The 24,421-nt window shown below is 43.6% G+C and overlaps 1 protein-coding gene across 2 annotated transcripts; it reads left to right on the top strand.

Moving 5' to 3' along the window:
- The first annotated feature begins 134 nt into the window (after positions 1-134).
- SLC25A30 (solute carrier family 25 member 30) lies at positions 135-23,126 on the top strand. Of its 2 annotated transcripts, XM_032150816.2 has the most exons (10): positions 135-265; positions 7,059-7,177; positions 9,328-9,475; positions 12,762-12,856; positions 14,326-14,411; positions 16,360-16,455; positions 17,524-17,648; positions 19,613-19,751; positions 21,360-21,440; positions 22,686-23,126. In XM_032150816.2, exons 2-10 carry the CDS (start codon positions 7,114-7,116, stop codon positions 22,725-22,727), a joined length of 876 nt encoding a protein of 291 aa, XP_032006707.1. In that variant the 5' UTR covers positions 135-265; positions 7,059-7,113; the 3' UTR covers positions 22,728-23,126. The 2 variants fall into 2 exon arrangements, with proteins under 2 accessions (XP_032006707.1, XP_058293839.1); XM_058437856.1 differs by lacking the exons at positions 135-265; positions 9,328-9,475 and having other exon boundaries at positions 7,118-7,177.
- The last annotated feature ends 1,295 nt before the right edge of the window (positions 23,127-24,421 follow it).

Below are 24,421 nucleotides of genomic sequence, written 5' to 3' on the forward strand. Positions count from 1 at the left end.
CAGGGAAAGATCCTGAAAGGCACTTGGGACTGGCCCCGCCCCTCCGTGTCCCCATCTGGGGCAGTCAGGGGCGTGGCTAGAGCTGGCAGAAACCAATGGGAGCTGAGGAGGTCGGCATGTTTGCGAGGGCGGGGTGGGGCGGGGCTGCGTGCAGGCTCCTGGGTCTGCCCCGCCGGCGGAGGCATTTTTTCCTTTTCTCGAGCCGCCTGCGGTTCTTCTTCCAACTGAGTCCGCGTTGGAGGAGGTGCGGGGCCGCTGCCGCCAGGTAAGTCCTGGCCCGCGCCTCCTCCCGCCGGTCCTCCTTTCTCTGCGGCTCCTGGAAACCGGGCCTGGGATAGGGTTGGGCTGCGATTTCCGAGGAGCCTCCTTTGCAAGCGGGCGTTCTCGGGGCTGCCTGTGCTCTCCACTTCGCAGGCCGGGCCGGGCTTGGCGGGGCGCGAGGTTCCGGGGACTGGGGACAGGGCTCTGCTTCTCGGGCTGCTTCCTCCTTGGGTCGGGCCGGTGCCGCGGGGCCCCCATCGCTGTTGGCGTGGGGTGATTCCTGTTCCAGGGTCATTCAGATCCGAGTGCGAAGCCCGTCCTGGCATCTCCGCGTCTGCACACGAGCCCTGGGCTTGCAACCCTGCTTGTGCGTCCCTCCCACTCGTGGGTTCATTCAAACGGCAGCCTGAGCGCCCGCGAGCTTCGCACTCTGGGAGAGGGCACACCACATTCGGAATCGCTCGTGGCACACAGGCTGGGAGGAAATTGCCTGGAAAGTTAATGTACCTCTGGGTTTTGAAGTCTTTCTAGGTGCAATTTCATGTAAAGCAGTTGGAGTGATTAGCATTTTTGTTTTGCGCAAGAGTAGCAAAACAATGTTGGCACTGCCCTGCGGATTCGGCTTGCGGTCCTACTTGGGTAGTGAGAAAGTTGAAAGGCATGAATTTTGCTTTTGGCTTTTGCCGTTGCGAAGCTTTGTGACCGCGAGCTCAGTTAATTAACGTGAAACGAGATAATAATTTCGAAGATTTCTTTTAAACCCGGCTTTTTGTAAGTCTGATGAGCTTAGTTTTCCTTCTGCACCTTTAAAAAGAATAGGAAATAGGAAAAGTTCATGAAAGGGCATTATTGAAAGGGCAGTCGGTCCAGCAAGGAACAATAAATGTATGAGAGCACAGAAGCTTAAAGGCTGTGCGATTACAGTTTTAAGACTTCAGACTAAAAAGGGAACAGGAAGTAAAACTGAAAGAACTTACCAAGAATTAAATAAGAGAAACGGCTGGGAGCGGTGGCTCAGGCCTGTAATCCCAGCACTTTGGGAGGCCGAGGCAGGCGGATCACCTGAGGTCAGGAGTTCGAGACCAGCCTAGCCAACATGGAGAAACCCCGTCTCTACTAAAAATACAAAATTAGCTGGGCGTGGTGACGGATGCCTGCAATTCTAGCTACTCGGGAGGCTGAGACAGGAGAATCGCTTGAATCCAGGAGACGGAGGTTGCATTGAGCCGAGATCATGCTATTGTATTCCAGCCTGGGCAATAAGAGCGAAACTCCGCCTCTAAATAAATAAATAAGAGAAACTTGGAAAGCGTTCAAAAGTACGAACAGCTAGTATTATATTTAATTACCTCCCTTTACAGCTGTACACATGAGGTCAGGTGGGTGAAAATAAATACTAAGCAACCATGTAAGAGAAAAGGTAGACAAGATGTGTAACTTAGCATATATCCTAAGCGTAGGGAGAATCCTTTGAAATTCTTAATTTGCATAGACAATTTCATTCAGAAAACTTGTTTTTAACCTTTATTTATTATTTGGGACAGGGTCTTGCTCTGTCATCCAGGCTGCTAGAGTGCAGTGTGGTGATCTTAGCTCACTGCAGTCTTGAAGTACTGGGCTTATGTGCCCCTTCCACCTCAGCCTGCGGAGTAGCTGGGACTAGAGTCGCGTACCACCATACCTAGATAATGTTTTGGATTTTTTTAGTAGAGATGGTCGTCTCATTCTGTTGCCCAGGCTGGTCTTGAACCCCTGGCCTCAAGCTATTCTCCAGCCTCAGCCTCCCAAGTAGCTGGGATTACAGGTATGTGTGACTAGCCCAGCTAACATTTTTGTTGTTGTTTTTTTAATTTGTATTTTTCACTTTTTTTTGTATTTATATATTTATTTATTTATTTGAGATGGAGTTTCGCTTTTGTTGCCCAGGCCGGAGTGCAGTGGCGCGGTCTCGGCTTACTGCAACCTCCGCTTCCCAAGTTTAAGCAGTTCTCTTGCCTCAGCCTCCCGAGTAGCTAGAATTACAGGCACCCACCACTATGCCTGGCTAATTTTTGTATTTTTTTTTTTTTTTTTTTTTTGAGACGGAGTCTCTTTCTGTCACCCAGGTTGGAGTGCAGTGGCGCGATCTCGGCTCACTGCAAGCTCCGCCTCCTGGGTTCACGCCATTCTCCTGCCTCAGCCTCTCCGAGTAGCTGGGACTACAGGCGCCTGCCACCACGCCCGGCTAATTTTTTGTATTTTTAGTAGAGACGGGGTTTCACCATGGTCTCGATCTCCTGACCTTGTGATCCGCCCGCCTCGGCCTCCCAAAGTGCTGGGATTACAAGCGTGAGCCACCGCGCCTGGCCTAATTTTTGTATTTTTAGTAGAGACAGGATTTCACCGTGTTGGCCAGGCTGGTCTCGAACTCCTGACGTCAGGTGATCCACCCGCCTCGGCCTCCCAAAGTGCTAGGATTACAGGCATGAGCCACTGTGCCCGGCCTGTTTTGTTTTTAACTTAAAAAAAAATATTTGGACCAGGCGCCTTGGTTCACACCTGTAATCCCAGCACTTTGGGAGTCGGAGGCAGGCAGACTGCCCAGGCCAGAGTGCAATGGCGCCATCTTGGCTCACTGCAACCTCCGCCTCCCAGGTTCAAAGCGATTCTCCTGCCTCAGCCTCCTGAGTAGCTGGGATTACAGGCATCTGCTACCATGCCCAGCTAATTTTTGTATTTTTAGTAGAGACGGGGTTTCACCATGTTGACCAGGCTGGTCTCGAACTCCTGACGTCAAGTGATCCACCCTCCTGCACCTTCCAAAGTGTTGGGATTACAGGCTTGAGCCACCACACCCGGCCAACAGCTAACATTTTTAAAAATAAAATTTTTTATTTCCTCTGCCGGAAATTTCTATATTTATTCTGAATGTATAGAATTCCCTACCCTGCCACCCACCAATATTTTTTTAACAGCCCTTGGAAGATAGTGTCTGCAAAGTAATACCTAGAGGAAGCGTCATGTGATCCTTCAGAGAGACCTTAGTTTGAATATTTGGTAGCTTTGACTAGGGGAAGTTACTTTTCTTCTCTGAGGCTGTTTGCTTAGCTGTGAGATGTGGGTAATGATACCTCTTTCATAGGACTGTGAGGAAAATGTATAGCAATGCCTAACAGCAGGTATTCAGGGATGACTGCTAGTGTTAGTATTATGTTCATAACGCAGCAAGGAGAAGTAAGGAATTACTGGGTTTTAGCGTGGCTTAGAGAACAAGGCTGTAAGAGGACTGTAAAATCAGAAGTGATCTACAGCCACTGCCTGACACTGGAATTTCTGCAAAGTTGTAATTCCTTCCCCGTGATGCTGCCCAGACGCTATTGACTGCTAAGGACACATTAATCTCTCTAACTGTCTTGGCTTGTCAGCCTTGGGACTTCTGTAGATCCAGTTGGGATTTTTCCAAACAACTGTGTTTGGAATTTAAGGAAGTGTTTCAGGAGACTCCCCTTCAGAAAGAGCTCCAAAACAAAGAAATGGGTTAGTTTACTGAACAGAGATTTCAGCCTAAGATACCTATAGCCCTGTCACAGCTTGCTGTGGCCAGTACAGCTTAGTGGACATCTACTTACTTATTCCAGTCCTAACTAGAACCGTTTCCTTATTTGTGTGTGTGTGTTTTTTTTTTTGAGACAAAGTTTCGCTTTTGTTTCCCAGGCTGGAATGCAGTGTCCAGATCTTGGCTCACTGCAACTTCCGCCTCCCAGTTTCAAGCGATTCTTCTGCCTCCACCTCCTGAGTAGCTGGAATTACAGGCACCCGCCACCATGCCTGGCTGAGTTTTGTATTTTTAGCAGAGTCTGGGTTTTGCCACGTTGGCCAGGTGGTCTTGAACTCCTGACCTCAGGTGATCCGCCCACCTCGGCCTCCCAAAGTGCTGGGATTACTGACTTGAGCCACCGCGCCCGACCCCTTTTCCTTATTTGGATGTTTGCCCGTGTACTGTGGCTCTCTGGTTCGTATTTAAGCCAAATTATTCTTTTACTCAGCAAACATTAACTTGATAAGTTCCAGTAATATTAACTGCTTAGAGATCTAGTCCTAGCTTTTGGAAAGGAAGAGAAAGGCCAAAAAGTTGTTTTTACCTCCTGACTAGCTAACTTTTAAAAATCGTAATTGAATAGAAGTACTTGCTTATAGGATGCTGATCCAGGAGTGGATAGTAATTTGTAGAAAAGTTTTATTGGTGGTACTTCTGAATGAATGGGCTTGTGATTCATCCCATGTGATTGAAAACTATGAAGAAGCAATTCCATCACATTTTTAGCTCTAGTTGAGTATTTGCATATTAGTATTAACCCAGAGCCTCTGGATTTTAACCTAACCAACTGAAAACTTAATATCAAAACCGACAGAGGAAAAAGTAGCCAAATCTCATTAAAACTTAACTAGCTGGCCAGGCACGGTGGCTCACGCCTATAATCCCAGCACTTTGGGAGGCCAAGGCAGGTGGATTACCTGAGGTCAGGAGTTCGAGACCAGCCTGGCCAACATGGCGAAACCCTGTCTCTATTAAAATACAAAATTAGCTGCGTATGGTGGCGCATGCCTATGATCCCAGCTACTTGGGAGGCTGAGGCAGGGGAATCACTTGAATCTGGGAGGTGGAGGTTGCAGTGAGCTGAGATTGCGCCATTGCATTCCAGCCTGGGGGACAAGAGTGAGACTGTCTCAAAAAAAAAAAAAAAAAAAAAAAAAGAGATGGAGTCTGACTCTGTTGCCCAGGCTGGTCTTGAACTCCTAGGCTCAAGCCATCCTTTCAGGAACTACAGATGCGTGCCACTACACCTGGCTTTGTTTTGCTTTTTAATCTGCAATCAGCTAAGTCTAAGAATGGGTTGAGGAAGTTAGTACTGGGTGGTAAATGAATTATTGGATTTATTATTAATAGGTTCTCACAGTCTCTTACAATCTTAATTATTATATGAGTTATGAATTTAATAAGGCTAAGAATTACTTAAGTGCAGTTATTAAATATTTTCAAGGATAATAGGGAGATGAGAGGAGTTTTTTGGGAGAGGGCTCGCTCCTTAGTACTGAAATACCTAAAAACATACAGTGGTTTTCATGTTTCATTCTTACAGAACCTTCTATTTTACTCATTTGTAACTGCTATGGATTTGGTTAATATCCATAAACAAGGAATAATGATTAATAGATTTATTCAAGGTGCTCTGTGGGGGGTCCTAGTGTTGGAAACTGATATTCTGGGCAGTGGTGACTTGTGGTAGTCCTCTCCTGGGAAAAGGAGACTTGGGAAATTCCTAAACACAGGCAAAGTAAACATGTTGGCATATTGCTTGCCAATAATGACTGAAAAGTTAGAAATTTTATTTTAAACCAACAGTGGCTATAGTTGATAGTATATATACAAAAGTATTAGTCATATGATTCTCCTGTTAATGGGTGTGAGGCCACATTTACCAGCTGTAATTACATACAACTGCAGAACATGTCATGAATGTGAAGGGCCTGAGCTGTGACATGTGAGTACACGTCACAGTGAGCAAGGTCTTATTACAGAAAAGGAAGATGGAGGGCAACATTTGTGAGTGTCTTTAAAATATATATGGCTTAATCCCCACAATAGGCCTACAGCCTGACATTTATTTAACTTAGTGAATAAAAGTATGGATGTACCCCTAATTGGTTGTGTTGCCTGCTGTGGTGATGACGGTGTTGGTGAAGAAAAAAACCGAGACTCAGGTTAGCAGGAACTTCTCTAGGAAGGGTGCGGGGTGGCTCTGACCCCAGAGTCAGCCTCTTTCCTCATGCCAAGCTGCCCCACAGCTGGTAACGTAATAAGGCTAAGAGAAGTGAGCCGATATTTATAGAATGTAGACTACAAGTAGCCTGTGGTGGCTGGGCATAGTGGCTCTCACCTTTATTCCCAGCACTTTGGGAGGCCAGGGCTGGAAGTTAGAGAGGCCAGGAGTTAGAGACCAGTCTACAAAAAATAAAACAATTAGGTGGGCATGGTGGTGTGCGCCTGTGGTCCCAGCTAGTTGAGAAGCTGAGGTGGGAGGATCACATGAGCCCAGGAGGTTGAGGCTGCGGTGAGCCATGTTTGTGCCACTACACTCTAGTCTTTGTGATAGGGTGAGACCCTGTCTTAAAAAAAAAACAAAAAAAGAAGTAGCTTGTAATTTTAAGTAATTGTCATTTTAGCTTATGACACAAGTTTGCAACATTTGTCTGCCTCAGTGCACCTGAGGGATGTGATGCCCCCCCCTCCCCCCCAGTAAGGACTCACTAAGACAGCAGTGAACGAATAGCAAATACTTTTTTTTTTTTTGACACAGGGTCTTACTGTGTTGCCCAGGCTGGTCTTGAACTCCTGGGCTGAAACAATTCTCCAACCTTGGCCTCCCAAAATGCTGGGATTACAGGTGTGAGCCACCATGCCCGCTGCAAATACTTATTGCATGAAGAATAGATTTAAGATAAAATAGACTTCCCAGAAAACAGCTTCCGCTGCACTACACTGAATACATACACGCATACCCAGGTATCAGAGTAGCTGATTACTTCTTGAGGTCACAGTAAAAATTAAGGCCACTGATAATGTAAGATTGGCAATTGCTGATTTGGGGTTTAGGGAATAGGGGTGCTTTGCTTTATTAAGGGGAGTCTCCCCTTGGGAATTGCTGCAGGAGGTTTTGGTGATAGCACTCTCCAAGTAAAACCTAGGGGAAGGGTTTGGAGAAGAAACTGCCTGTGTGAGAAGTTACAGCTTTATAATATCTTATTGTTGTGTCCAGGAAAAACTGCGTTGGAGGCAATGTTTCTATAAATCAAAGAAGAGACAGTGTGAGAATGTCAGCCCTCAACTGGAAGCCGTTTGTGTATGGGGGGCTGGCCTCCATCACTGCTGAGTGCGGTAAGGACCTGAGGTGGTGGATCACGTAGCCTGCTGTGTGTGATGGTGTTTGATGTGAATGTAGTTCAAGTGTAGAATGTGAGATGAAGAAATGTTTGTCTCAGAATTCAAAATGTCTGTTAGCTGGGTGTGGTGGCTCAGGCCTATAATCTCAGCACTTTAGTAGGCAGAGGCAGGGGAATCTCTTGAGTCCAGGAGTTTGACACCAGCCTGGGCAACAGAGTGAAATCTCGCTTCTATTAAAAAAAAAAATTAGCCAGGTGTGGTGGCACAGGCCTGTAGTCCCTGCTACTTGGGAGGCAGAGGTGGGAGGATTGCTTGAGTCCAGGAGGTCGAGGCTGCAGTGAGCCATGTGTGCACCACTGCACTCCAGCCTGGGTGACAGAGTGAGACCCAATCTCAAAAAACAAAAAAAAGTTTTCTTTTGGTAATGCTTTTTAAGACAAAATAGTCATTTTGGCTGCTATTAGCAGTTTAGGGTTCGAAGTTTAGTGGAGAGAAGGTTGATCCCATTGACCAAACATAAGTTTTTTTAAATTTTTTGTTTTGAGACAGGGTCTGGTTCTGTTGCTGAGGCTGGAGTGCAGTCGTCTGATCTCGGCTCACTCCAGGCTCCGCCTCCCGTGCTCAAGCGGTCCTCCCACCCCACCCGGGTCTCCCAAGTAGGTGAGACTACAGATGTGTACCACCACGCCTGGCCAATTCTTGTATTTTTATTGGAGATGGAGTTTTGCCATGTTGCCCAGGCTGGTCTCGACTCCCAAGCTCAAGAGATCCACCTGCCTTGGCCTCCCAAAGTGCTGGGATTATAGGCATGAGCCACTGTGCTCAGCCCCAAACACAAGTTTTATGAATCATTTTTGGATTGTGTCTGTCCGTTTTCCTTGTCCTTTCCCCAGCTTTGCCACTGTTAACCTGTTCGGCTGTAAAGAGGTTTGAGAAGCTCAAGGGTGTTTCCTGAGCCAGATGAGATGGACTGTAGTTATCTAGTCACTTTCTGATGATGCACATTATGCAGTTCCCATTTGTGACTTCCTCATTGGTTGGGTTCCATATCAGATCCTGTTTGTTTTTTCTCTGGAATCATTCATTCAACAAACACTGATTGAGCAGCTGTTGAATGCCCTGTGCTGGGTTGGGGACACATCATTGCTTCCAGGGCTCAGTCATGCTGTCCAAGGATAGAATACTGCCCCTGTGGGACTGGGGAGAATTGAGGCCAAGGTGGGTAAGCTGGATGAGCCGTGGTAACCACCCACTCACCAGCTTAGGCTCTCTGTGCTGGTGGGCTTTCCCGTTGACACAGTGAATCAAGGTTACTGTCTGAGGATGGGTTTTATATATTTGGGTGGACTATTTGTTAGGTACAGTATTTAACATATTTATCTGCATTATCAGATTTATTTTATTTTATTTTGGAGACAGAGTCTCACTCTGTCACCCAGTCTGGAGTATGGTGGCGTGATCTCAGCTCACTGCAACCTCTGCCTCCTGGGTTCAAGCAATTCTCCTGCCTCAGCCTCCTGAGTAGCTGGGGTTACAGGTGCCTGCCACCACACCCAGCTAATTTTTGTATTTTTAGTAGAGACCGGGTTTCACCACGTTGGCCAGGTTGGTCTGGAACTCCTAACCTCAGGTGATCCGCCCACCTCAGCCTCCCAAAGTGCTGGGATTACAGGCATGAGCCACTGTGCCTGGCCAGATTAATTTTAGACTATAAAACACTCTCCCAAGTGGAAAACCCCTTTAGAAAATGAACTTTTTTTACCTCTTTGTTCACATTCAACCCCATTTTAACCTTCACTTATATACAGAATAGTAACATGTTTTTCAATGGATTTCCTGTTTAGGTAAATCATACCGTGTATCTGCTTTCTGCAACCATGCAGCCTACCCAAATCCTATATAGAATAAGATGAGGTATAAATAAAAAGATAAAGAAAGGAAAATATATCTATGCATTTTTCGGGTTTTATTAATCTTTTGATTCCTCAATTTTTAAAAATATAAACAAGATTGCAAAGTGCCATTTCTTAATCACTTTCTTAGTTCACATTGTAGTCTGAATGTTTCCTCAGTAATATATCACTACGTATCCTTTATTTAGTGGAATTTCTTTTTATTAAGTGAATTTCTTTTTAAATTTTAAGGTACATTTCCAATTGATTTAACCAAGACACGGCTCCAGATTCAAGGCCAGACGAATGATGCAAAATTTAAGGAAATTAGATATCGAGGAATGTTGCACGCGTTAGTGAGGATAGGCAGAGAAGAAGGGCTGAAAGCACTCTACTCGGGGTGAGTAGGCCTTTGTGCATTTCTGTGTCACTGTTCACTGTTTCACATGGGTATAGACTTCAGACCAAGACTGCACAGATGACAAGTAAAAAGTTTGAGGTGTGTTTGAAAAGAGCAAATAGCATGATAGATTTTTCACTTTGAATTTCAACTCTAATTTCTAAGTATATATATTATGTAGCAGATGTTTTGGTGAAACTGTTTTACTATATTCAAGTACAAAGCCGGGCGCGGTGGCTCAAGCCTGTAATCCCAGCACTTTGGGAGGCTGAGGTGGGCGGATCACGAGGTCAGGAGATCGAGACCATCCTGGCTAACATGGTGAAACCCCGTCTCTACTAAAAACACAAAAAATTAGCCGGGCGTGTTGGCGGGCGCCTGTATTCCCAGCTACTCGGGAGGCTGAGGCAGGAGAATGGCGTGAACCCAGGAGGTGGAGGTTGCGGTGAGCCGAGATTGCGCCACTGCACTCCAGCCTGAGGGACAGAGAAAGACTCTGTCTCAAAAACAAACAAACAAAAAAACAACAACAAAAAAAACTATATTCAAGTACAGACAGACAACAATAAAAAATTGTTTGTTTAAAAACATTCTGTTCAGTTTTTCACTCTTTGAAAGTAGCTCTTTTTCTTAGATATTCTGAATTAAGGAGGTTTTTGCCATAATGAAAATTATATGATGTTGATAAGAGTTGCAGTGAACTACTTTCCAGTCTTTCAGTATTTAATGAACAGTATTCTGTAGGCACTGGATGGGAAAGTGAGTGAGACCTATATCAGAATACCTACAGGAACAGAACGTGGACAGCCTCATGCCACCCTAAGCATCTTGATTTTCTCCAGTATACCACACCACAAACTGGTGACCCATAGCCCTGCCGTGGATCCACCAATCCCCAAAGGTTTTTGTTTTTTTAATTGAGCCAATATTTTAGAAATGAGAAATTGCACATAAAAATCTGGGACTCCATCTTCTCAAGAGAAATCAACATTAGGCCTGCATTCATTCAGTTATGACAATAGTAGCTGGGGTGAAGGATACTGTCTCTGGTTTACAAAACCTCTGTCACTCACATAGTATATGTGTGTGCAGTTCGACCCAGCCTGGATCATTCACTCATGGCATCTGCTTTCTTGGCACCTTCAGCATTTGAGTTTGCTATATCTATGGCAGACAGAAGCCGCTGAAAGTGTTTAAGTAGGAGGATGGACCTGATCAGCTTTACATTGTAAACATCACCTGCCTGCCACGGAGAGAAAGAATTAAGAGACAGGGAGCACTAGAAGCAGGGCTTTCATGTAGGAAGACTAGATGAGGATCTGAATTGGTTTTGGGGATGAGGAAAAAGAAGACAGGCTAGAAAACTATTTAGGGTGTAGGATCGATAGCACTACGTGACCTAATATGAGGTTTCCATACATGAAGCAGGTAGAAGGGAAGGAGGAGCCAAGGCTAATGTCTCAACTGGTGGTTTTTGCCATTGTGTAGCTGGAGGTTCCATGCCCTGGTCTAGGAAACACAAGAGGAGAGATGATTGTTTGGAGAAGGAAGAGAACTAGTTCAGTATGGGACCCTATCTGAAGGTATACACAGGACATCTAAATTGAGAATCTAGGAAGATTGGAAATGTGTCTTTGGATCCATGTTGGAAGCATGGATTTGGAGTCATCAGTCTTTTATTTTATTTTTCATTTATTTATTTTGAGACAGGGTCTTGCTTTGCCACCCAGGCTGGAGTGCAGTGGCACAAAATGGCTTACAGCAGCCTCTACCTCCCAGGCTCAAGTGATCCTCTCATTGCAGCCCCCTACATAGCTGGAACTATAGGCACAACAAGCCACCGCACCTAGCTGCACACACACAAACACACACACACAATGTTTTTTTTAGATGGGAGTTTCACTCGGTTGCCCAGGCTCACTGCAACCTCTGCCTCCCAGGTTCAAGCAATTCTCCTGCCTCAGCCTCCCGAGTAGCTGGGATTACAGGCACCAGCTATGACAACCGGCCAATTTTTTGTATTTTTAGTAGAGACAGGGTTTTACCACGTTGGCTAGGCTGGTCTTAAACTCCTGACCTCAAGTGATCCACCCGTCTCGGCCTCCCAAAATGCTGGTATTACAGGTGTGAGCCACCGCGTCTGGCGCTACTTTTGTATTTTTTTATAGAGATGGGGTTTTGCCATGTTGCCCAGGCTGGTCTCAAACTCCTGAGCTGAAGTGATCTGCCTGCCCTGGCTTCCCAAAGTGCTGGGATTACAGGCATGAGCCACCGTGCCTGGCCAGCCTTTAGATGGCAGTTGAAGCCTTGGGAGTAGGTGAGCTCACACAGGGAGCATGTACAGTAAGGAGAGAAGAAGGATAGGATAGATTTCTGGGGAACCCCAGCAGACACAGGTAGGATGCTGTAGAGAAAAGAAAAGAAGTCAGAGGGGGTGATGCTACAGCAGAACAGGGAGGAGACAGCTACAAGTAGGACAAAGGGTAAACAGTGGCACACACTGCAAAGAGCTTATAGAAGATCCTACTTGAAAAGCCTCATTTAACTTAGCAACAAAGATGTCAGTTGGTCACCTTGAAGAGGGGAGTTTTGAGGGTGAGGGCAGCAGAAACCCTGATTGCAATTCAAGAAGGAAGTGGGGAAATGCAGAAAGACAGCTGGGGAGTGTCGATGCCACAACATGGTTGTGGTTTGGAGAGGATAATAGGACAGGCATATCAGATGGAGGAAAGTGGGCTTATTTTTCCTGATTCTGTCTTGAACTTGTTCACTTACATTTTCATTGAGAATAAATATGAGGGGCCAGGCTTTCACTTAGTGAGCTAATAATTTTGCACATCTGGACCCACCTGTGTTTTTGTTGGATTTTGAATTTTAAGAAATCGTTTTAGAGGCCGGGTGCAGTGGCTCACGCCTGTAATCCCAGCACTTTGGGAGGCCGAGACCTGAGGTCAGGAGTTCGAGACCAGCCTGACTAACATGGTGAAACCCCATCTCTACTAAAAATACAAAAATTAGCCAGGTGTGGTGGCGGGTGCCTGTATTCCCAGCTACTCGGGAGGCTGAGGCAGAAGAATCGCTTGAACCTGGGAGGCAGAGGTTGCAGTGAGCTGAGATCAAGCCATTGTCCTCCAGCCTGGGTGACAGAGCAAAACTCCATCTCAAAAAAAAAAAAATTGTTTTAGAGAACGTAGTTTGATTATGGATGGCACTGTGCGTGTGGGTTGCCTAGCCGATGTTAAGTGATTTTTAGATTCTTTTGTCCCTTTGTACATTGGTTTAACAGGATTGCCCCCGCAATGTTACGCCAGGCATCCTATGGCACCATCAAGATAGGCACTTACCAGAGCTTGAAGCGACTATTCGTTGAACGCCCAGAAGGTGAGTGGGGAATCTGTTTTCCACTGTGGACAGGAGGTGGGTTGTTTGTCTTTTTATTCAAGTGGTTCTGGAGCAGGTTTTCTTCAGCTGATTTGTGACTTTCCTACTGCTACAAGAACTCTGGGTGTAAAGTCTTAGTTAATTGTGCTGAAAGCAAGTTGGTTATCAGCTCAATTGAGGGGAGAAATAATGAAAAGGAACCATCTCTGCAAACATTTAATTAGTTGTCCCCATCTCCAAAATGCCTAGACCAGGGGATGTGTTGTTACCATTCCATCCGACTTAAAATGTGCTAAAGTCATATGAATTGTCATCTATTTTTCAGGAAAACAGTGAATACATTTCTTAATATTAACAACGCTGAATGCTAATACTCTTGCTTTTTGGTTCTGTGGCTTTGTTTTGATCCATAGAACTGTCCATCTTCATCTCTTTTCACAGTGGGATGAGTACCAGACACTATTATGTGAGAGTGGTGAACAAGTGCTAAGATGCTTTGGAAATACTTAAGGATATTTCAGACTAAATACATATGATGTGCTTTAAAAACTTTCTGTGCCAAATAAGTCATCATGTTATCTCATAGGAATTACTGTCCTAACAGATATAGCTCATCTTAATTATGATGGTCTGAATTTATACATAAATGTGAATTGAGGCTGGGTGCAGTGGCTCGTGCCTGTAATCCCAGTGCTTTGGGGAGGCTGAGGCGGGCGGATCACTTGAGCCCAGGAGCTCCAGACCAGCCTCGGCAACATGGTGAAACACCATCTCTACAAAAAAATACAAAATATTAGCCAGGCATGGAGGTGCATGCCTATAGTCCCAGCTACTGGGGAGGCTGAGATGGGAGGATCACCTGAGTCCAGGAGGTCGAGGCTGCAGTGAACTGTGATTGTGCCACTGCACTCCAGCCTAGGTAACAGAGTGGGACCCTGTCTCAAGAGAAAAAAAATAAAATCACATTTAGATATCAATAAATTTTGCAAAGCAAAATTCCTTCATTAGTGAAATTTCTAATTCTTTTAAAATTACTTGATTCATGAAGCATACTTTTATTTTTTTGAGATGGCGTCTTGGTCTGTCGCCCAGGCTGGAGTACAGTGGCATGGTCTTGGTTCACTGCAGCCTGCACCTTCTGTGTTGAAGTGATTCTCCTGCCTCAGCCTCCAAGTAGCTGGGATTACAGGCAGCTGCCACCATGTCCGGCTAATTTTTGTATTTTTAGTAGGGACGGGGTTTCACCATGTTGGCCAGGCTGGTCTCAAACTCTGACCTCAAGTGATCCACCCGCCTTGGTATCCCGAAGTGCTGGGATTACAGATGTGAGCTACCATGCCCGGCCTGAACCATATGTTTTTAAATCTTAAGGTGAACAAGTAATGTGTAGATAAGTTAGACCTATAGTTGAGTTTCTCACGGGAAGAACTCTAAATATGTAGAGTCAAATAATGTGTCATTGTTTACAGATGAAACTCTACCCATAAATGTGATATGTGGAATTCTCTCTGGAGTCATATCTTCAACCATTGCTAATCCAACTGATGTTTTGAAAGTAAGCTGTGCTGTCTATATCTTACAGGCACATTCCACATTTTCTTATTGAGAACAACATTCGGGTAATGGAATCTGTGAATGTAACATCTGTGTATATGTGAATCTGTTTATAATTTAAGTGCCATGAAGATTAACTTTTAAATGTCCATGAGGTGGGTTTTCCACTTATACAGATGAGCTCAAAAGTAGAGCTCATTTTGGAGACAAAGATTTTGGTGATTAAGGAGAAAAAAATATTTAGGCTTGGACTGCATTTCATTTTCGTTTTTCATGGAAAATCTTCCTTGTTTTATTGGTTCATTAAATATAGATGGACTGCAAGTTTTGCACAAATCTAGGCTGCTCATTAATGACTATTTTTGAATCCATCTTTTTTTTTTTTTTTTTGAGATAGAGTCTCTGTCGCCCAGGCTGGAGTGCAATGGCACGATGTCGACTCACTGCAACCTCCGCCCCCTGGGGTTCAAGCAATTCTCCTGCCTTAGCCTCCTGAGTAGCTGGGATTACAGGCGCCTGCCACTGTGCCTAGCTAATTTTTGTATTTTTAGTAGAGATGGGGTTTCACCATCTTGGCCAGGCTGGTCTTGAACTCCTGACCTCATGATCCACCCGCCTTGGCCTCCCAAAGCTGGGATTACAGGTGTGAGCCATCGTGCCCGGCCTGCATCTTCTTTGTTAAATTTTATTTCAGGAAATACAGATGAAAAAATTTAATTACTACAATTAGATTACATAACACATTAGGTGACCTTATTGAAAATACTAGGAATAGAGCTTCCTTAAATCCTTTTTTGGAAGCAACTAATTAAATAAAATAAAAATTCGGCATGACTTACTTTTTGAACCCTCACGGAGTATTCCTTTCCCACCTCCCCTCTTTTCTTTTTCTGCCCCATTATTTAACTGGTATTCTATGCTTCTATCTTGTACCAGTTGGTATATGCTGTGGTTAGAATCCAAATATGAGTAAGACAAGGACTCTGCCCTCAGAGAGCCTTCAATCTAATAGGGGATTCTGACAAGCATTACAGCCATCTGCAGTGTTCTGGGTACACTACAGTTATATATGCATTGTAGCAAAGGGACCTCGTGGGTAAGGAAGAAATACAAGGTACCTTTGCCATAAGTTTACCAGTGTTGGGGTAAGAGAGCTAGAGAAAAATATTCACACTCTTATTAATTTCTTAATTATATCTTAGGCCTTATGGGAAGGCAGTTCCTGTATCTTGGTTTATTTTCCCATGTTAGTGTGGCAATAACAGTTCTTTTAGAAGTTAGTGGTAATGTATTTGCTCCCTAAACAAAAATAAGGTACACATTTTGTAGTAAAACATCTTTTTTCATTCTTAAAAATGCAAAGAGCTACATCAAACATTATTTTTATTTTGGAATCTTGGTCATGTGGATTCCACTAATTAAAGTGTAACAGAGTGTAACAGGTATCATGTGACTCTCACTTGGCTAGCTCGCCTGCATACCTTTTGGTTCAGCTGGTTGGAGACTGTAGTGGCTTGGAGCAGCTAATTTAAGAACTATGCTTGCCTGTGCTTAGTGCTGCCAAGTACACTGGATAACTCATTAATTATATTAAACCTTTGAAATTAACTTTTCTCTCACCTATATAGTAGTAGGGAAGTATGCTGTTTTCTATCCTTCTAGAAAGACTTTTTTCACAAAAATCAATTTCTTTTTTGACATTTAATGAACTGCTGTACGTAGGACTCTGGACTCTCCTAGATGGTTTTTAGAGATCTCAGAGTTCCTAAGAATAAATTTTTATACGTTTTAGTCATTTTAAGGTAGCATTATAGCAGTATTTATATGACAGTTTTTTCCTTGCTAATGGTTATTAAGCAACTGACTGACAGACTGTCAGAGGTATACATTGGTTGTGGGTGGGATTGTGGTAGTTTCTTTCTGATGTTGATCTTTAAAATAATCTCTAGATTCGGATGCAAGCGCAAAGCAACACCATTCAAGGAGGAATGATAGGCAACTTCATGAACATTTACCAGCAAGAGGGGACAAGAGGACTGTGGAAGGTAAGCCAGAAGGATGGATCAAACTGATTTATTTAGTTCTTTTTTCCTTTTTTGAATTTATTTGTTCTATTTCTATCACTTAATTTTAATCCAAGTGTTGTGATGGAGTAAGGGAAGAAGAGTGGCATCTTCTGCCCATGAAAATATCTTTCTTTATTTCCCTATCTATAAAATGGGAATATAAGGAATACGTCATGATTTTTTTTTTTTTTTTTTTGAGATGGAGTCTTGCCCTGTTGCTCAGGCTGGAGTGCAGTGGCATGATCTTGGCTCACTGCAACCTTCACCTCCTGAGTTCAAGTGATTCTCCTGTCACAGCCTCCTGAGTAACTGGGATTACAGGCGTGCGCCACCATGCCTGGCTAATTTTTGTATTTTTAGTAGAGATGGGGTTTCGCTGTGTTGGTCAGGCTGGTCTCGAACTCCTGACCTCAGGTGATCTGCCTGCCTCGGCCTCCCAAAGTGCTGGGATTACAGTTGTGAGGCATTGCGCCTGGCCTATGTCATGATTTTTAAAGTTCCTTTTGAATAATTTATGTATAAGATGTTGTGTGAAGGATAAGCACTTTTTTTGTTGTTGTTTGGTCTTTTGCTCTTTTTTTTTTTTTAGTTCTTATGGAGAAGGATTTTAGCTTACAGTTCCATTGGGTGTTTTGATCCATACAATTTCTTGGCTTGTAACTGAAGTCTATGTTATTAGGCAAGCATGTGGTGTAGAGTGTTATTTCCTAGTATTCTAATGACTTGTCAGTTCATAGAATAGCCCCTAAAGATCATCCAGTATGATCTCTCAGTTCATACAGGGAAACTGGAGGCTCTGAGAAGTGACTTGTCCTGGCCAAAGTCTGGCCCAAGGTCATATAGTTAATGCCAGCATCAGAATTAGACTTCAGAGTTTTTGAGTTCTTGCCCTGTGATCTTTTCCACTCTGTCATTCTACGTTTCTGCCTCCCCAGAGGAAAAGATAAACCTTGATCATAGTTTATAGATTAGAACCTTTGCACATTTGCAAGGCTTGTTCTACAGAGGCATATCAGAATCATTTTTATTGTTAATATTTTTACCCAGGGTGTGTCCCTTACGGCGCAGAGGGCTGCTATTGTTGTTGGTGTGGAGCTGCCGGTCTATGACATCACCAAGAAGCATCTTATTCTCTCGGGCTTGATGGGAGACACTGTGTATACCCACTTCCTGTATGTTTATGGCTTTTTAAAAAATTATAGAAATTCTAAGGAAAGTTTATTATAAAAGTATTATATTCTCATATTTGAAAAGTTGCAATGCAGAAGTGAAGCAGGACCAGGTAGAAGTCCTTATTCCTCTACATAGGCAGCTGTTGTAAACAGTTTGATATGTATCTTCCAGGCATTTTCTATGTGTATGCAAATATGTCTACAAAAGTGTATTATATGAACTTTATTACACAAATAAGATCATGTTTTACATTCTTTTATTTGCTTTTTAAAATTTAACAACAGGCTGGGCACAGTAGTTCACGCCTGTAATCCCAGGACTTTGGGAGGCCGAGGCAGGAGGATCACTTGAGCCTGGGAATTCAAGGCCAGCTTGGGCAACAAAATGAGGCCCCATTTCTACAAAAAATTAAAAAATTAGCTGGGCATGATGGTGCATGGCTATGTTCCCAGCAACATGGGAGACTGAGGCAGGAGGATTGCTTGAGCTCAGGAAGGTGAGGCTGCAGTGAGCCTTGATTGGGCGACGGAACTCTAGCCTGGGCAACAGAGAAAGACCCTGTTTCTAAAATAAAATACGATTTAACAACATATTCCAAATATCTTTGAGTGCTTACAGACTTCATGTCAGTACTTACAGACTTTATTTATTTATTTATGTGAGGCGGGGTCTCACTGTGTTACCCAGGCTGGAGTGCAGTGGTGTGATCTCGGCTCACTGCAACCTCTACCTCCTGGGCTCAAGTGATCCTCCTGCCTCAGCCTTCCAAGTAGCTGGGACTGCCGGTGCATGCCACCACACCCGGCTAATTTTTGTATTTTTTGTAGAGCTGAGGTTTTGCCATGTCACCCAGGCTGGTCTCGAACTTCTAGACTTAAGTGATACACCCGCCTCAGTCTCCCAAAGTGCTGGGATTACAGGTGTCAGCCATTGCAGGCCTGGCCTTCATTTATTTTTAATAGCTGCAGATTATCACATTGTATGGATATATCATATATATATATATATATAAAATCATACATAATCCATTGGTGGGCAATATGTGGAGACTGTTCTGATTGTCACAACTGGGGGAATACTACTGACATCTAGTGGGGACAGGCCAGGGATATAGCTAGTGCTGAGGCTGAGAAACCTTGCTCTGGGTTAATTGATATAAAGTATGGTCTGTAGTAGTCTTATGGGACTGAAAATGTAGCAGAACCTAAGACCTTTGGGGGGCATTATAGTAAGGAGATCTTTTTCTTTGATCTCTAGGAAATGATATAGTTATGATATGGCTAGAATTACTCTGATGTCCACTTACAGGTAAATAGAGGGAAAAGATCATCCTTGGAGGATTTCCTTTATGTTTTATGATCCTTTGACATTCTAGAATGTCAGGTATTCTTAGCTGTGGCTGGGATTTATCAGCTAGTATAATCGGTGCTAATATGTAAGCAGTTTATCAAGCTCTCTAGATATGGCCCTTCTTGACATGTTTCATGTTGATACATGTTAGTTTAACATAGTTTTGGGGCTGGGCATGGTGGCTCATGCCTGTAATCCCAGCACTTTGGGAGGCCGAGGTGGGCAGATCACTTGAGGTCAGGAGTCTGAGATCAGCCTGGCCAACATGGCGAAACCCTATCTCTACTAAAAATACAAAAAAAATTAGCTGGATGTGGTAGAGTACATCTGAAATCCCAGCTACCTGGGAGGCTGAGACAGGATAATTGCTTGAACTTGGGAGGCAGAGGTTGCAGTGAGCCAAGGTCACACCATTGCACTCCAGCCTGGGCAACAGAGCAAGACTTCATCTCAAAAACAAAACAAAACACAACAAAAAACAAAACAAAACACGAAAACCACAAACAAGAAAACCCCATAGTTTGGGCAGAAGCTGTTTTCTGCCTTTGATGGTGGTTGTAGCTCAGTGGTGGTTAACCTTTTTTTTTTTTTTTTTCCAATGGTGTCTTTATAGCTCAAGCTTCACCTGTGGTCTGGCAGGGGCCCTGGCCTCAAACCCTGTTGATGTTGTGAGGACACGTATGATGAATCAGAGAGTCCTTCGAGATGGCAGATGCTCTGGCTACACAGGAACCCTGGATTGCTTGTTACAGGTAAGAGCAAATGTCTGTCTCTGCAGGGTTGTGAATTATATATTTTTTTGATCTAAGAAGTAACTAAATTATGAAAGCTACTAAAACTAAGATGAATGATGCTTTAAAACCCTGAGATGTACATATGGGAGACCATTTTTGCCACACTGTGCTTAACTTTTATAAATACAATGTTGTTTTCTTTATACCTCCATTCTGCTGTGAAAGGTGAGGAAATATTTCCTGTGATTATAAAAGAACTGGGTCTCCTTCCAAAATGTACTTTCTTCCTGTTGAGTCAAACTAATATGAGTATCCCTCATTCAGACATCTCTGTTAAAGGAACACATCAATCTTACTTTAATTCTCAGTTTAAATAATTGGGCCTATTGTTTTATGAGTGGGTGAACATTTTCACCTGTCTCTGCCACTAGATTGCCAGTAGTCAGATTAGGAGCCCCCCCACCTTTTTTTTTTTAAGGTGATATTTATTTATTTTCAAGTTTTAATGTATTTTAGATTCAGGGGGTACATGTGCAGGTTTGTTACATAGGCACATGCGTAGTGGTGGAGATTGGGCTTCTAATGTACTCATTACCCAAATAGTGAGCATTACACCAGATAGATAATTTTTCAACTCTAGCCTCTCCCCTTTAGGAGTCCCCAGTGTCTGTTATTTCTATCTTTATGTCTGTGTGTACCCATTGTTTAGCTCCCGCTTAAAAGTGAGAACATGTGGTTTTTGATTTTCTGTTTCTGCGTTAGTTTGCTGAGGATAATGGCCTCCAGCTCCATCCATGTTGCTGCAAAGAATGTGATTTCTTTTTTATGGCTACAGGGGCCACTTTTGTGGTTCCTGTTTTTCGACATGACACTAGCACATTTTACTCTTCAGGTGTTGCCTTAATGAAGCAAAGACACTTATCGTATTCATCCACCCGACAACTTGGGAAATAGTGGTACTCTGAATGATGTCTCTACCACTATTGCTTCTTTATTTGTGACCTGTTCAGGAGCCAAGCCCACATGGCACGGAAGCAAAAGACCCTAATTGGAATTAAATCTAATTTTTTACTCATTCAACACTGTTTATCTCCTCTGTGTGGAGTTCATTCAATCCTTTGTGTGGGGTTGTTGGGCGTGGAGCCTTAGTCTTCCACTCACACAGAAGCCTCTAAAGAGCAAAGATTTCTCAGGCAGTCCTTCCAAACAGGATTTTATTTTTAAGAAAAATAAATCAGTCTGGCCACTAATTATTATTATTATTATTTTTTGAGATGGACTCTCGCTTTGTCGCCCAGGCTGGAGTGCAGTGGCGTGATCTTGGCTCACTGCAAGCTCTGCCTCCTGGGTTCATGCCATTCTGCCTCAGCCTCCCGAGTAGCTGGGACTACAGGCACCCGCCACCATGCCCAGCTAATTTTTTTTTTTGTATTTTTAGTAGAGACAGGGTTTCACTGCATTGGCCAGGATGATCTTGATCTCCCGACCTGGTGATCCGCCCGCCTCGGCCTCCCAAAGTGCTGGGATTAAAGGTGTGAGCCACCGTGCCTGGCCTGGCCACTAATTATTAATGCGTTTGGCATAATTAGAAAGTTGGAAGTTAACTTTTTTTTCCTCTTTTAACAGACATGGAAGAATGAAGGGTTTTTTGCTCTCTATAAAGGCTTTTGGCCAAATTGGTTGAGACTTGGTCCTTGGAATATCATTGTATCCTTTTCTGTTGCAATAGATCTGAAAAAAGATATAGCTAAAGAATACTATTTGTATAAACTCTAATGTTATTAATTATAATTTAGAAGTAGGTTCTGATTATTTTGAGTTCCTCTGATGCTTAGAAGTCACTACGTAGTTTCTTTTTTAGGAAGTGTAAAGTCTGTGCTAGACACTGAATCTTGCTTTGATGGTGGTATTATTCAAAAGTGATGATACTACTAAAAAGGTTTAGTTAGACTCTGTTCTAGAAGCTGAGGGTATTTCTGATTTCAGAGAGAGAGAGAGGATTGGCTTTATAGCCCTAGCCACCTTGGGAAGGATGTGGTTGGCAACAGTGTCTTAGAATGCTCATCTTAGAAAGTGCCTGAAGATAAACAGGAATTAGCTCCAGAATTGTTTGGCAGGCCAGCATGCTTCCTATGTGCCACAGTGGGAGGCAGGAAAGGAAAGGCAGTTAACTTTTTTTTTGTTTTTGAGACTGAGTCTTTACTCTGTTGCCCAGGCTGGAGTACAGTGGTGTGATCTGGGGTCACTGCCACCTCCGCCTCCTGGGTTCTAGCAATTCTCCTGCCTCAGCCTCCTGAGTAGCTGGGATTACAGGCACATACGACCACACCGGGCTAATTTTTGTATTTTTAGTAGAGATGGGGTTTCACCATGTCAGCCAGGCTGGTCTCGAACTCCTGACCTCAAGTGACCTGCCCCTTGGCCTCCCAAAGTGCTGGGATTACAGGCGTGAGCCACCGCGCCTGTGAGGCAGTTAATTAGACACCGAAGGGCAGAGTGATGAAGCAGGAATGCTGGCTTTTGCCATCCTCTTGTTGCTGTTCATTGGCTCCTTCCTCCCAAGGAAGGATGCACAGTGGAAGCCTTTGAGGAGAGCTTCCCAGGGCTTGCTAACTGTCTTTCTCTCTCTCTCAAAAGCTTACTGTGCTGGAAAGTTTTTCCACCATAGCAAAGCCACAAAAGCTAATCAGTGTAGATGCCATCTCAGAAGAGGCTGACACCAGGGGATTTACATATCTCAGCTGTGATCTTTCTGTTCCAAGCTGACCTTGGAAGGCTTATGGGCAGATAGTTTGATGTGGTTAAGGATGGAACCCCTTTTATTTAATCGTGTCCATAGCGTGGGTCTGCCTGTACCTATTTGTTATTAAGTGTGCCATTTGTAAGTCTGTTGTTACGCACTGGAGTTGTGAAGATGGCATTTTCTGTGTCATCCTTAACCCATAACCACAGTTCTTTGTGACATACGAGCAGTTGAAGAAATTGGATTTGTGACAAGTCAAGGCTGCATGAGACATCTTTCTGAAAATGGTAACTTCTGAAACAGCAAAGCTTCCTGTGTTTCACTCTGCTTCTCATTGCTTGGCTCATCACAGATTCTGGGATGTGAGCAACAGATGAAGACTGGATTAGTTGAGATTGCTGTGTATTGGCATTGGATGCTCTTCATCAAACGTTTAATGGCATAAACTAACATCCAAACACTAGTCTTTACCATTGAAGCGCCCTTCAACCTCAAAGATAATATATGAAATGCATGTTTCTTGCTAAAGAAAACTTGCAAGAAAATCAGGAGCGATGTATTGTTTTATTCAGGGAGAGTAGCTCCTGATGCATCTCAGCTCATGACTGAGAACATCAGACTGCTCTAGAAAAGCTCATTGGAACCATGGAAGGGAGCCTCCGAGAAGGTATTATGGTTTCTGAATTTCTGGGAGCTTTTGCTCCTTGTCAACTGAAGAAATTTCATGTATGGAGACCTGGGCTGTTCAACCCCAGGTATAAACGGTGCAGGAAATGGATCCTAGGAATATCACACTGCTTTATAATTTCCTATTTTGGCAGGATCTTCCACTTATAATAAGTGATTTTAAGCTTTAAAGACTTGACATTTGTGAGAAATTGTTACAAAGTAATAATCTCTAAATTCGTAGTGGTGTTATGTGTTGGCTTTGAAGGTTGCAAGGTCTGTATTGGTCGGGGGTGTTTTCTTTTTTTTTTTTGAGACGGAGTCTTTCTCTGTACCCCAGGCTGGAGTGCGGTGGTGCGATCTCGGCTCACCGCAACCTCCACCTCCTGGGTTCATGCCATTCTCCTGCCTCAGCCTCCCGAGTAGCTGGGAATACAGGCGCCCGCCAACACGCCCGGCTAATTTTTTGTGTTTTTAGTAGAGACGGGGTTTCACTGTGTTAGCCAGGATGGTCTCGATCTCCTGACCTCGTGATCCGCCCGCCTCAGCCTCCCAAAGTGCTGGGATTACGGGCTTGAGCCACCGCACCTGGCTAGTCGGGGGTGTTTTCAAGCAGCTTAGGTTCTGTCTTAGGTCATGTTAGTAATTAGCTTTATGATTTTTAGCAAAGCATATGTATTTCCCAATGTGTAAAATGGGGATAATAACGTCTATTGATGTAGAGGGTCAAATGAAGAACAAATAGTAGCTGCTGCTACTTGACTGGAAAGGTAAATGTGTTTACATCATGCTGTGGAACAGTTCTAAACAGTCTATGTGGAAGAGGGGCATGTTATCATGGGCTTCTCATGGTAATTGTGAATGAAGCCCTTTGTTAAAGTCTTGTTGAAGAAAGAACACTGCATAAGTTCAGGCTTTAGTACATTTTCCTTAGCAAAATGTTGGTAGTGAATCAAAGAGTTGATTTTTCTAGGTTTCCAATTTTTACTTTAGTTTATGTTGTGCCTATCTTGGACTTCCTGTTTAGTTTGGATGGAAAATACCTGCTTGAAATTTTAAAAATGATTTCTTTAGTGCATCTATTTAGCTAGTTTCTGATAGGTGGTATGTAATATTTTCCCTTTTTCTTTCCTTCTATAGACACAGTAAATCATTCTCCCTCTTGTTTTTTTCTTTTTCTATTTTCTTATTCTTTAACCTGCTTCAGAGAAAGTGCCCTCTTCCTTCTTGTCTTTATCTTAGTGTTTTCAAAATAAAAGATGACTGTGAGAACCCCAAG

The sequence above is a fragment of the Hylobates moloch genome, unplaced genomic scaffold (assembly GCF_009828535.3).
Source record: "Hylobates moloch isolate HMO894 unplaced genomic scaffold, HMol_V3 SCAFFOLD_4, whole genome shotgun sequence".
NCBI classification, from domain to species: domain Eukaryota; kingdom Metazoa; phylum Chordata; class Mammalia; order Primates; family Hylobatidae; genus Hylobates; species Hylobates moloch.